The 13,926-nt window shown below is 42.3% G+C and overlaps 1 protein-coding gene across 2 annotated transcripts in view; it reads left to right on the top strand.

Moving 5' to 3' along the window:
* Window positions 1-913: 913 nt before the first annotated feature.
* YTHDF3 (YTH N6-methyladenosine RNA binding protein F3) overlaps window positions 914-13,926 on the top strand; it is a 54,217-nt gene continuing 41,204 nt past the window's right edge. Inside the window, exons 1-3 of one of the 2 annotated variants that reach the window (XM_006113645.4) lie at window positions 1,035-1,205; window positions 3,196-3,220; window positions 10,843-10,928. In XM_006113645.4, the coding sequence (XP_006113707.2) occupies window positions 1,182-1,205; window positions 3,196-3,220; window positions 10,843-10,928 (135 nt within the window). In that variant the 5' untranslated portion in view covers window positions 1,035-1,181. Of the gene's footprint in view, window positions 1,206-3,195; window positions 3,221-10,842; window positions 10,929-13,926 lie in introns of both variants that reach the window. The other variant, XM_075920620.2, reaches the window with a different exon arrangement.

Genomic DNA, 13,926 nt, shown 5'->3' with positions numbered 1-13,926 from the left:
AAAATTACATAAGACACAGGCAGAAACGAATTGCACAGTTACCCAGGTGCAATGATTACACATAGAATTAGCGAGGTGCACAGAAAGAGGGGATCATATTTTGTTACATGGAATTACACACACATTGCTAGGATACACAGACACAACACAGCTACAGCACATGCACTTACTAGGATGCAAGTTTGCTCAGTGGGGTTACACATGATTATGTTGAGGTCACACCATTAACCAGATGCACAGAGGATTTCCATCAACATTAACTATGTGCACATACAGGGGGACAGCTCAAGAGGTTACGGGGGACGCAGGACCACATGCCCAGATCATGCCCCTGCTCCACTAGGCACATGTATTTATGTATAAAGACAACAGTAGGTTCAGATGTTTTGCTAAGTTGTCCCCTTCATTTCCCCCCCATTTCCTCTTTAGCAGCCTCTAGAGCTGCACCAAGAATAATTCAGATCTGCAGCAAACAGCCGCAGCGGAGGGAAGAAGCCCGCAGCTTATCAGTGTGTCAGGCTGGCACCACGAACGGCTGGCTGGCTGCTCCACGAGTGACAGGAAACAGCTGGCTCAAGCCCCTTGAAAGGAGACGCTTCTCGCATGCGCATGCGCAGCCTTGGACGCCTGGCGCCTGTCCCTTAAAGCTAATTGCGAGCATGCGCATTAGAAGAAATGGTAACTTCCAGCCTCTCTCGAGTCTCTACTAGCCTCTGTCCCCCCCCCTCTTGCGCATGCGCCTCTCCGAGAGCTAGGAAGCCGGCCCCTAATTGCGCAAACGCAATCGCTCTCGGAGCCACTTCCTCTCTCCCCCCTTCAGTCTTTAGTTATGGCGCGCGCGCGGGACGGTTGCTATGCTCACGTGACATGGAGGCGGAGAGAGGAAGGGAAAGGTCAGCGGCGACGTCGGCGGAGGGGGAGCGGAAGGTCAGGGCGGGAGCGGAAGTGGGAGCCGGAGCTTGTCCGCCATTGTGGGGAAGCGGAGCCCAGAGCAGGGGGGGGGGAAGCAGTGCTGCGTCCGGCCGGCCGGCTCCTTCCAGCGGGAACCCGATCAGCGGCGGCGAGCCCGGGCGGCAGCAGCGGCGACAATCAAGCGGCAGCGGGGAGAGCGGCGCGGTCTGTGTGCGGCAATCACTCGAGGCCCAGGCAGAGCGAAAGGGGATCGCGGCTCCCCGTGAAGAATGTCAGCCACCAGCGTCGACCAGGTACGGGCCGCGGCGGCCCGGGCGCAGGGCGGGAGGAGGAGGAGGTACCTCAGGCGGGAGGGCCTGCCGCTGCCAGGAGGGTCGGAATCCCGCCGGGCCTTTTCTGCCGTCTAGCAGCCAGTGCGGCTTCCTGGGCCTCATCCTCGCCGCTGGCAGCGCTGCTCCGCGCCGCCTGGGCTTAGCATCGTGGGAATCCAGCAGCCAAGCCCCATGTTCATAGCCGCCTCTGGGCCGCGCCTGCTTCCCTTTCCCGCTCCGAGCCTCTTTGTACTTCCCATCCCAGGGCCTCTGCCTTCCTCCCCCCAACACCTTGTCTTTTGATGCTTCCTCCCTCATTCCTCTTCTCTGGGCTGCTGTCTCCTTTTTCTCCCTCTCTCTGGCCCTACGTCGTCTTTAGGTCTCTGTCTTTCTCCTGTATCCCAGCAATCCCCTTACCCTTGGATCTGGCTCTCTGCTACTCCCCTTCTGAGCCACCCACACTTTGGGTCACTTTTGCAGCCTTCCCTGGTACACCACAAATTCCTTTTGGGTCTCTGATGCTGCCTCCTTTTCATCTTTCTGTCCTTATTCCTCCTTTTCCTATTCTTTGGGTCTGACTTCTCCCTTTCCTCAAAGCTCTCTCTTGTGGGTTTCCCTTTATATCCTATCCTTGTCTCCTGCATTTACCTGCTCTGGGCCTCTGTCCCTTCTCAACCTTGTCTTCATTGGGCCTTTGTGGCATCCTTATCTGTTCAGCTGTATCATTTCTAGGCCTTTGCCCCCTTTTTTGGCCTCTACTGTCTCAATCTTGTCTGCCTCTTTGTATCTGTGCTCTATGCATGGTTCCTAGTTTCTTCTGTGCGCCTCTGCCTCTGAGGGCTGCCATACTGCTTCTTAATAGCATGTTTCTCTCTTCTTCATTCCTATTTTCTTGTGCCTTCACTTTCTTTCCTCCCATCCTCTTTTTGGGCCATTAGCCCACAACTCCACCATCTTTTTGTTTCCCTCTGGGTCCCTGTATATGGAGTGGCTGTGTCTGTGCTAGGATATGGTGTTTTTTTGTTCAAGAGTTAAGGGGCTTTTTTCCTTTTTTTCTGGATTGAGAGGATAAATAACAAATGAGTCATTAAAGGGTGATGGAGACAGGGAATATCCACTGCAGCTTAATGAAATGCATGTGCCAGGGGGAAGGGTGGTGGAAGCATTAGAACTTTCAGTTAGTAGTTGTGTTTTTCCCCAAACAGAATCTTATTTTACAAGATGTTAAGATATTGTGACCTTCTCTGTTATAATAGTACTTATTGCCTGACAGATTAAAAGTGTTTTATAATTACTAATCCTCACAGCCCCCTTGTGTGATACTATTTTTGTGATACTATTATTATGAAAATGCGCATGCACTGGGCTGGGCTTACATAACTGTCTTACACCTGTCCAATGATCGGTCCGCTATGTGTTGCCTTATTACTGTACATTCCTTCAAATAGCTGAAAAACCTATAAAATGTGCTTCACTGAACTACATGTTATAAATTTTGGTCTGTTCTTCAGTAACAGTAGTTCCCTTGTGCCAGTTTAAAAGAATACAAGTATCTGTATTTGCAGTAGCCTTAGCCTACTAAAAAGAAAAATGTTTTTAAAATTTTATTTTACTTATTTTGTTTAGTACTCTTCTCTCATCTTGAACAGTAGACAAGTGAAAACAAAACCAATTTACTTTGCAGATAGTGTTGTATCATTTAGATTTCAAATACTGCAGAAGAATGGTTTTGATTTAAAAATAACCATGCATTTTTCACTAGACCTTAGATAGGGAAACATATCTGTTTATATCGGATTTTGTGTAAATATGTTTTTAAAATATTTTAAGTTTTGGGTGTAGCTTAAGTTGATCCTTTAAGTGGATAAAATCAGCAAATATAAACCAGCATGGATAGAAAATTAAAGGATTTGAATTTTGCTAATTTCCCAATTAATATTTCTCCTCTTATTTTCTACCTTTTAATATACAGAGACCTAAAGGACAGGGAAATAAAGGTAAGATGTTTTCTTTATTATTTATGTCTGAGGCCTGGTCCTGTAATATATGAAAAAGATGACATCAACCAATTATATAAAGTGAATGAAAATATTCAGAAAAAACATTTTTTTCAGGGTTGGCAATGGCTTTGGAAAAATTAATTCAGGACAGGATGTTGGTCAGTACTAGTTTAACCCTGGTTTCTTGGTCTAAACTGGGAAAACCAATTACTTCAGTGTCCAGCAAGTTCAGCAAACACAGAATCAATCTTTTTAAACTTTTACATTCATTCAAAGGTGAAGAATGGGTTCGGTCTGTCCCGTGCATCAGTGTTGATTCTCTGCTAAAGAATGCTGCATGGTCAATAGATCTGGAATGCTAGTCTGAAATGCTGCATACTTATGATTACTTAATGATTCACTCAACATTGTTGTTGTTTTCATATAATCAAATGTTTTGGAGTATTGTTTATGTAATATTGAAAAGGGAAACGTGAGTCATGATTTACCACTTGCTTGAGAAAATACCAAACCAAAAAGTATACAGATATTCCAGTGGTCAGTATTATATATTGCCATATATTAGTATTATGCTCACTGCAGTTTTACTTATTTGTACAATTCTGATTTCCAACCTTACTGCTTATGTAATCACAGTTTAAATATGTAAATCAGGCTAAGTGTATTGTGGTGTATGTTAAAGAAGCAGTTTTAAAATAGATACTGGGACTAACTAGTTTTTCCTGGGGCAGTAAAAACCATAATTGTACCTGGTAAAAGCTACCTCTGTTAAATACTACGCCACCTTGATTTTATCATAGCAACATGATTAGAAGTGGTGAACTAAGAGTAGGATTGTGAAAAGTTAACTGGTAAGCATCACCCTAAAGGAATAATGCTTGTTAGTTTGGTAACTGGTAGGAGCTGGAGCAGCTACACAGCTGCCCTGGGCAGAGAGCTTCTCCAGTCCCACAGGGGGCATGCCTCAGACAGGGGCTGCTCTCATTTGGAGTACCCTCTGTCTGTGGGTGGCCCAGGTACCCTGCTAGTGGCTGCACTGGAATGGGCTGGGAGCTGGCAGTGGCCCAAGTGCATGGCTGTGAGGGGGAGCTCTGCCGTCTGGAGGCAGCTCCACTAGGGCTGGGGTAGTTCCTAGCTCAGATCTCACTTAGTCAGTTAACTGGTTAAATGTTGGGTTGACCTAATGTTTAACCGGAATTTTATATCCCTAAATATATTTTTTTCCAGTATTTTAAACATGGTATGTTGTAAAAATTCTTTAATCTGCTGAGCGAAGTAATTGTCATGAATAATCAAGAGAGAGCTGTTACCATTTAGCTATCTTTCAGTGAATATGTTGTCATGATATCTTTGGGCATTTACATCAGCTCTATTCATATTTACTTATTAATGTCTAATGAGGGTCTTTTGATCTAAAGAATGATGATTGTGTGTTAATTTAGTTTCTTACTCATATACATGAACAGAACTCATCACCACTCATATTCTGGGAAATCTTCAAAATTGGAGTCTTGTTCATTTGAGAATCCAGAACAGAGTATTCCTCTGAGCAGTTATCTAGATTTCTCTGTCTTCATTTCTTCCCCTTACTGTTAGCACCTTACTTTAAATTCCATACTTTTCTAGCTTATCCTCTCCCGCAAACTCAACTCAGGTTTTTTTTTAATATTCCCCTCTCCTTCCCTGCAAAAATATGAAAACAAAGAGCATTTATATTGAATGTCTTACTCATTTAGTTTAGTTTACTACTTGATAAAATAAATGATCACTGTTTTTAAGATTTTTGTTTTCAGTCTCCTGATACATAGTGGTTCTTTTGCTGGGTGGTATTGTCCTTATCCACAGTTTGATCAGCACAGTTCCATGCAGGGGTCTCCCAAATCTACCTTCTCAACTTTGACCTCTCAGGAAATGTTTCTTCTTAATCTGTGTCTGTGGTGAAACACTGAGTAAACTTTACTTCCTAAATCCTCTCTCCTTGGCTGTCAAAACCCTGCACAGCTCCATTCCTTCCTCCATTTTTCTTCTATCATATTCTCTTGGCACTCATTACACTGTCTTCAAGCCTGGCTTTTACCTAATTGCTTTGCATTCCTTTTCTGCTCTTTTCTTCTTTGCTACCCTGTGAATGGAATTACCTTTTATTTCTTTATGCCAAGAGGTCTCTACCTTCAGTTTTCTCCTTAAACTACAGTATTTCTAAGCTATTGAAAGATCTGTGTCAGTTTGTTTCATCCAGTGTTTTGTTTGATCTTTATTGCCCGTATTTAAATTAGAATTTAAACAATTTGATGAATGGATTGCCTACAATTATTTAATAAAAATAATGTGAATTTTATATTGATTGATGTACTTTAGCATAATTTTGTGATCTATTATTAATACTGCATATAAAACTTAAGTAAAGCCTTTTTCCAAAATTTAAATGTTGGGCTTAAATTACTGGTTATAGGCTATTTTAGATTGCATCCTGTTAAATTATATTAACTGTTTATAACTAGTTGGTAGTGAAAAGGATTTGAGATCTCTGGGAGTAACTAATGCAATCAGATACAGCACTATGCAGACATATAGTAAAAGACAGTTCCTGCTCATAATAGCTCTGGCAAGATATGACAGATGATTAAGGGAGGGGGAAAGAGAATGAAGATCATGATGGTAGGAGTGCTTACTTATATAGAACAGTTTCTATGCACAATTAGATGGTTTTGAGTCATTCAGAGACTTTATGTATTTCATGGGTATTAATAAAGTAGAGATTGGTGGTCACTACTTGGCTATCTCTTGGAAGGATCATGATAGGGTTCTGCTTGAAGTAATCTTTAAAGCAAGTTAAAGTAGTGAGATGGCAAATTAGTTTGCGGAGTGTGTATATTTCTATACATAGCAGAAAATGGAAAAGAAGGTAGTTGTGGGGGGCATCTCTGGCAGATGGGAAAAGGAAGGAAGTAGTACAGTAAGGCATGAGACTAAGTAGCAAATGTATAGCATGAGTGCAGTTTACATTGCAAATGTAAAACTCCTTTTAACAATATTGTGAAAGTAGCTATATTATGTAGTCTTGTGAGATTTCTCTCTTCTGACATTTTGTTGAGGGAAAACACTACTCTTGGCAGCCAGAAATAGATATATAGGAAGAGTTATGTGTACCAGAGTAGTAATATATAACTGTTGCTGCAAGAACTAAATGAGTAAAATATCTTTTTCTGAAAGTGGTGTTCATTACATTTGTCAACTCTTGGACAGAGTGCTTGGTTGGAATGAGCATCAGCCCATAAAAGATGACTTTTCTTATGAAAATATTTGATTATTGCTCTTTTCAAAAAACTTTTTTCTCAGTTTGTATGTTCTGATGCAGTGGTGTCCACATGTGACTATTTAGCCCAGTTGAGTGTAGCTAGTTTGCTATAGCTGTTGCCACTTCTTCAGAACTGGCTGGACATCACAGTTGTAATATGTATTAGAACTACAACTATGTGGCCCCATCATGGGTTAGAGTATAGGTGCAAACAGTAAGAAGGCAAGCACGTTTAAAAATAAATCTGAACTACAAATTGATGGACCAAATAAATCTGTTGTATGTGGTTTGATTTATCCTTAAAATACCTCTGAAACCACCAAATGCTCCTCTTAGATCTAGATGTTATGCAAATTACTTGATATAAATGAATTGCTCTTAACAGGAGGATTCCATCCTGGACATATTACATATCTTATTCCTCCAACTATTTGTGAACAGTTTTTTGAGGAATTTGTGTGTATCCATATGTTTTTCTTTAGAAAGTTGTACCTGAGAATTGTCTTCCAAACCATTTAGCTAGGATCTGGCAATGAACCCTTCCTTTTAGGTGACATTGATAGTGTAGACTTGTGGATTACTGTCTTATGTAACTGAGCTTAAACATGAGAAGCAATGTACTCTATAGGTTATCAAACTTTTCTTGTTATATACAGACTAGATTTAATCAGGAATAGGGATGTAAAATCCTTTGTAATATGTTTAACTACAAGTGTAATTGGCTAACTGCCCAGTGCCTCATGGGTGGGGGATTGCCAGTAAGATAGTGCTTACCTGTTAACAGTTAAATTTTTACATCCCTAATCAGGAGTGTATCTGTTTTAGAGTTTTTTATTAACCTGTGGTTCACGCCATCCATTTTGGGGAAAATTTTGGTAAATATTTGTTTTTGCTTAAGTTTAAAAATGAAACTTAAATGTTTCTATATCAGAACATCTGTCTCACTTATCGCCTCGCCTCCCTTTAGTATTGATCATAAATATTTGACTGTTGTATCATACTGTCAGTCTATATAAGCTACTGTAGTGTTAAGTGTTAGACTCCCTTGATGAAGAAGTACAAGAGAAACTTAGTTGTCACTTTCACTTGTGACTAATAAAGATGTGGTCAGTATTATTGCTGCAGTTCTATTGGAGGATATGAATTGTCAGCTCCTTTTGGAACTGTTGTAGTTTTACTATTTTTCAGAACTTCAGCTATTGTTTATTAACCTTAGTCACATTAGTCCAGCTAATAGTATACTTATTTGTTCCCAAGACACATCTCTTAGCTCAAGGCTTTACATATGACAAAATATATGAAAAATTTGCAAAATTTCACTAAACATTAGCTGTAAATTCTTGGCTTTCTTAGTTTCCTGGCTATATATATGCTATTCAGAGGCTCTTGCCAAAAGAGGTAAATAAGCTCTCCTTTCTGGCTTCAGCTTGACAAAAATTCCATTCTTTATGCTTGGAACTTCTTCTTTCATAGTGCACCAAATGACCACTTTAAAACCTGTTTCTTTTGCTTCCTCTGTCCATGGTAAATCATAAAAATGCTTGTTTTTAGGAAAGCACCCATACAGCTTTGAGGGTGGACGGTTACCTATTGTACTAAGCTTGGTCCATATTTTGTTTGCATGGTACTCAGCCAAGGCTGCGTAAAACAGTTTGCTTGGAAAGGAGTATTGGTATCATGAGAAGGGATACTTGTCCCAGTTACTGTCCACTGGAGGGTGACTTTTAGATAGCTGTAGCTACCTGTCTGGGAAATGGGACATAACTCTGGCCTTGGGTATAACTTTGGAGAAGCGTTGTGAAGTATTGTGAGCTAGTGTTGTGAAGCTGTTGGGTGCCGTGAAAGGTCTGCCCACCCTTCTCATGGAAGTCCCAAGTGATTGTCTGATGAAGAAAAAGCAAGGAAAGCATTAGGCTCTGGAGTGTTGGAAATGTCATAACATTTTATTTTGTTTAGTAATAACAAAAAAATGAAATTGAGGAAATAATTGAGGATTTATGAGGGAGAGGTTGGGTAATAAGAAGGTGTTGTTTCCACCTTATCCTAGAGGGGGAGGAGGGGGATCTCTCAATGGGTTGAAGAAGCGTATTATAACATCAATTCAGGGACTCAGCTCCTGCTTCTTTCTCCTCTTTAACCATTACAAGTGTTACCTTAAGATGGCTGCAGATAGAAACGTAGGAGCCAAAATGGGTGGGTAAGAAGTTCACTTGCATAAACTTTCCACCCACTTGTTGAACCATTCATTTTGCGCTAGTTTCAAGCTGTTGATGGCTGAAAAGAACTGGGAAATGTATTTATTCCTCAGCAGCAGTCGTGTGTTTCCCAGAATATTTTGCCCTCAGGTTGCAAACTTTCTGAGGTCATGGAACTTGACTACCTATGTTTTTGTATAACGTATAGCAGGGGTTCCCAAACTTTTTGACACCGGGGACCAGTAAATCCATTCACGAGGTTTTGGAGGACCAGTAACATTTATTTGCATATTCATTAAGCAAATTATGAATATGCAAATAAATTTCTTTGGTCCTCCCCAAGCCCCCAGTGCCAACTTTAGCCCACAGAAAAGTCAGTCGTGGCCACACAAACACAACCCCTCCAAACCACTCAAACTTCACTAATGTGGCCCCAACGGTGCTTGTGAGTGCTGGGACAGAGTTCTGGGGAAGGGTGCCAGTGAGTGCTGGGGCAGGGGACAGGGTGCTTGTGGAGGTCTGGGGGGAGGGGAAGGGGACAGGGACTGCTACCTGGGGATCCTGTAGCTGCGAAGGCCTAGGAAGCTCACAGGCTATTCACCCGTCCCCCAAACAGCAGCGTGGTACCTGACATGCTGGTCTGTTGCACTCCTAATGCCTTCCTGCGCGGGGGCAGAGGGAGTCCTGGACCACGCCAGCCTCAACCGCTCAGGCAGCGCGCATCTTGCTCCTCCGCTCACTACGGCAGCATGCGCCGCCCGAGCAGCCGGAGCTGGCACAGTCCTGGATCCCCACCCACTCCCCCGCATGCAGGAAGGCAGCTAGGGGACAAAGTCCCTAGCGTGCGATGGACTGGTATTTTAGGAACCGCACCTGCTGTTGGGGTAAGGGGGAGAGCGGCCTGCGCACTTCCAGGACCTGGTGTGCAGGTGCAGAACTGCCCCCCAAACCCCGCAGGAAGCCCGTGCTACCTCCATGGTTCCAGGAGGGAGGTAACATCGGCACAGCTTGGATCTTGGGGGTTGAGGGTAGCAAGGCGGGCTCTCTTGCAAATATTTTTCTGAGGCCCAGTATTTTTTTTCCATGGACTGGTACTGGGCCACGGACCACAGTTTGGGAAATGCTGACGTATAGCATAATGCAAGTATTCAGTAAACACAGTTTATAACCTTGCATTCAAAATAAAGCAGCTATATTAATAAATTCAGATTCCACCTTCACCCCCAAAAAGTAAAAATAGCGCCTTGACGAAAGTAGTATGAATGTGAAGCTCTGAGAAACGGAGCACTTAAACTCTTAAGCAGTTGAGTAGGGTTATAGGCTGCACTGTGACGTGACAGTTTGGTGTGTTCTTCATTGTATAGGCTTTCTGCAGATATAATGCTGACTTCATTTGTTTGGATTTTTCCCTTATGACTGCAGGAAAAATGGTTTGCTGTGACACACTCCTGCATTATGAAATTGCCAGCTGAGTGTGTCTGCAGGTGCTTTGTTCTCACAGAAAAAAGTGAGAATTGGAAACCATCAGACCTCTGTCGTTTATGAAACAATTTTTTTTCTTTTTTAAACAAGTATTTTAAAGCTTGAGCTGAGCTATAAGATGGTGGTGTTTCTTCATTGGATTACTTTCTAGTGACAACTGTCATCTAAGTATTCATTAAAACTGATACACCAGTGTACTGTAGGATTAAACAAAAGGTAGAGAACCTGTCTGATCACTTGTAATGATATTTTATAACCTATATAGTTCTTTAAGAACAAGAAAGGATTATCTTGAAATGAAATCTTTCAAGAGAAACTTGCAGTACTTTTGTTAATACTGGATGTATATATCTGTCATCAAGATGCTATCTCATTTGATTCAATGGCATAGGCTTTATGGTGTCCTCTCACAAAGAGGAGTATCATGTACTGGTTTTTAAACACTCTGGAGAGCTAAAATGTAACAAAGTCCCGGTAATTGAATCAATACAAGATATCCTATTTTTCCGAAAATGGGAGAACAGGCATTTTATTATACAGGTGACAATTTAATAGAAACAAAGACTAAACTACTTTTTTGTTTTGAATTAAAATGACAACACACCAGTTTTTAAAAGTGTGCCTAATACAAGCTTGCTTTTCAGTTTCAGTACAAAACGGTTCGATTCATCAAAAGGATGCAGTAAATGATGATGACTTTGAGCCATATCTAAGTAGCCAGACAAATCAGGTAAGTGAGTATTCATTGCTGTTTTGACACTTATTTGGATTTTAATTGTTTAGCTAAGCTTTCTTCTCTTACACTGAACCCAGAAAGTGTATTGTACGTCTGCTTGCATGTTTGAAATGTAACTTGATCCTTTGTATATAATAGCTCTAAAACATGTAATCTCTTTCATAGTAACATTCTTGTGAAACTTTAGGATGGAATTAATCAGTTCTGAGTGTCTAACATAGGTATGCATTCTAGAACCAGAAGTATATTTTACCTTTAAAGGGCTTTTAAGTGAGTTCAGTATACTCCTGCTATGTCACTGAAACAGTTGTTCCTTGGCCCTTAGATGATAGTAAAAGAATGCACATGATTTCCACTGAAGTCAGCAGGAATTGTTACATATGATAGATAGCATAATTGGAGGCCTCTGAAAGCTTATATTGCCTGTTTAAGTTTTTGGCCAGTAAATGGATGACTTCACTTTCTGAAGCTGTAGAGCCTCCATCTTTTGTAATACTAAATTCAGAGGGATTTTTCAAATTCTTAATTAAATAATTAAGATAAACTGGAAAGTTCTAGGATTCTGTTTTTTGGAGGGAGGATACAGGCAGTCCCCGAGTTACGCGGATCCGACTTATGTCGGATCCGCAGTTACAAACGGGGATTTTCTCGCCCTGGAGGACTGGAGCGGTGGGACACCTGGTCCCGCTGTCCGCCTCCTCCGAGGCGAGAAAAGCTGCTCCCCGTCTCCCTGGTCTGCGGGGGGAGCTAGCAGACCAGGGAGACGCTGAGCAAAGCGGCGGAGGACCCAGGCCGGACCCGCAGCGCTTCCAGATCAGCTGGAAGCGCTGCGGGTCCGGCCCGGGTCCTCTGCGGCTTTGCTCGGCGTCTCCCTGGTCTGCAGTCCAGGGAGACACTGAGCAAAGCCGCGGAGGACCCGGGCCGGACCGCGGCGCTGATCTGGAAGCCCAGGGCCTGTGGTAGAGCAGGTGGGGCGCTGACGGTTGGTCCCGCAGCACCGCTCCTTGGCACTACTGAACCAACCCGGCAGCACCCCAGCTGCTCTGCCCCAGGAGTCCTGATTCAGCTGCTGGTGATCAGTTTCAGCAGCGGCTGAATCTGGACGTCTGGGGCAGAGCAGCTGGGGTGCTGCTGGGTTGGTCCAGTAGCGCCGAGGAGCGGCCGCGCTACTGGACCAACCCAGCAGCACCCGAGCTGCTCTGCCCCAGGCGTCCCCAAGTCAGCCGCTGCTGAAACTGACCAGCGGCTGACTACAGGAAGCCTGAGGTAGAGTTACTCTGCCCCAGGCTTCCTGGGAACAGCTGCTGATCAGTTTCAGCAGCAGCTGACTTGGGGACGCCTGGGGTTCTTAAGTTGAATCTGTATGTAAGTCGGAACTGGCGTCCAGATTCAGCCGCTGTTGAAACTGATCAGTTTCAGCAGCGGCTGAATCTGGATGCCAGTTCCGACTTACATACAGATTCAACTTAAGAACAAACCTACAGTCCCTATCTTGTACATAACCCGGGGACTGCCTGTACTTTGGGGATTTTCCTTGTCTGCACATCATCTTCTTTTGATGTCACAAAACTGGGTTGTCTTGTGCTAGAGAAAGATGGAGGGAGGTTGCATCTTTGCAAACTAATGAATGCCGCTTGAGATCTCTGGAGAGGGTCTTTAAAGAGACATAAGCTTTACCTTTCAAAAGGCTGAATGCTTTGTTTCCTTAGCACCTATATTCCATGAGCCCTAGAATTTCAACATGCAAATTATTTCTCTAGATCCATTGAATTGAATCATATGTTTGATGCTATCATTTTTAAATATTGTGGGACTATATTTATTAAATGCTTTATATAATACCATATCCAGAACAAAATAAACATTCATATCCTTCCATGAAGAAATTAAAATTATTATTACTACCTTAGCAAAAACATTTATTGAGCTACTTTTTTAGTTTCTTTGCTGTGGACTTGTAATAGTGAATTTGATTTGGTAGTATACTTTGTATGACTAGATTTGAACTTTTTAATTTAAACATCTACATTATACATACCATTTATTAATATCCTTATGTTTATCTCCTTTGTTATAGCTAGCATGGTTTTAATGCTAAGGATTAGGTAGCTACAGATTGGATTTAATGCTAAGGATGGTTATGTTTCAAACACCTTGTTTATGGCTCTTGAAACATATTTTCTAAAACAAACTAGAAAAGCTCAGTTATTTTAAATGCAGTAACATGTGACTAGGCCTTGGAATGTCCAATTTGTGGGTTCATATTGGAATTCATACCTTGTCATAGTTAATTGTCTGCTTTTAAATGTTACTTAAAGTGTAAGTTGGTAAAACACTGAATGTTCTGAGATCTTTTTTGCTGCCAGTTGGATTTTCAGAAAAAGGTTAAATGGTTTCACTTGTATCCAAATAATATAAAATACTAGATGATGTACCTGGCATTCCTTGGGTCCTTAACTCAAATTTTATTTTTCTTTATTTAAATCATTGGTCTGGAGTGGGGCTAGAGATGAGTGGATCAGTATGCAGTTTGCCCTAGGGACAGAGGACTACCATAAGCCTCTCCCACTGCAGAAACTTGGGTTGGGAGAAGCAACTGTCCATAGGTGCTTGCAGCTGCAGTGGACACATGCATGCATACTCTCTGTCTCTCTCTAATATATAGTAAATGGCTGTCCCTTTCTCCACCTCTGCCCTCTATTGCTCTAATGGTATTAGCTGTCCCACTCCCCATCTCTGGTTACTTGCTGTCCTTCCCACCTTCCCTCCTCTCATGGTCATTATACAGTATAACTGACCCTGCTTTCCATCCCATATCCCCATCTTCCCCATATGGTCATTATATAGCATAGCTCTCTTTTTCTGTTTGAGAAACAATCGCATGCCAGGCACATCCCATTGTCCTGGTACAACCAAACCCTTATCTTGCTTTAAATTATGATAAGAGGAGGCTATATACTGAATTTGGTCATCCTAGCTCTTGTAGTTTAGG

The sequence above is a fragment of the Pelodiscus sinensis genome, chromosome 2, assembly GCF_052426305.1.
Source record: "Pelodiscus sinensis isolate ZL-2025 chromosome 2, ASM5242630v1, whole genome shotgun sequence".
NCBI classification, from domain to species: Eukaryota; Metazoa; Chordata; order Testudines; family Trionychidae; genus Pelodiscus; species Pelodiscus sinensis.
Note: the sequence above shows the minus strand (reverse complement) of the source record. Positions and strands in the feature narration are given on the sequence as shown.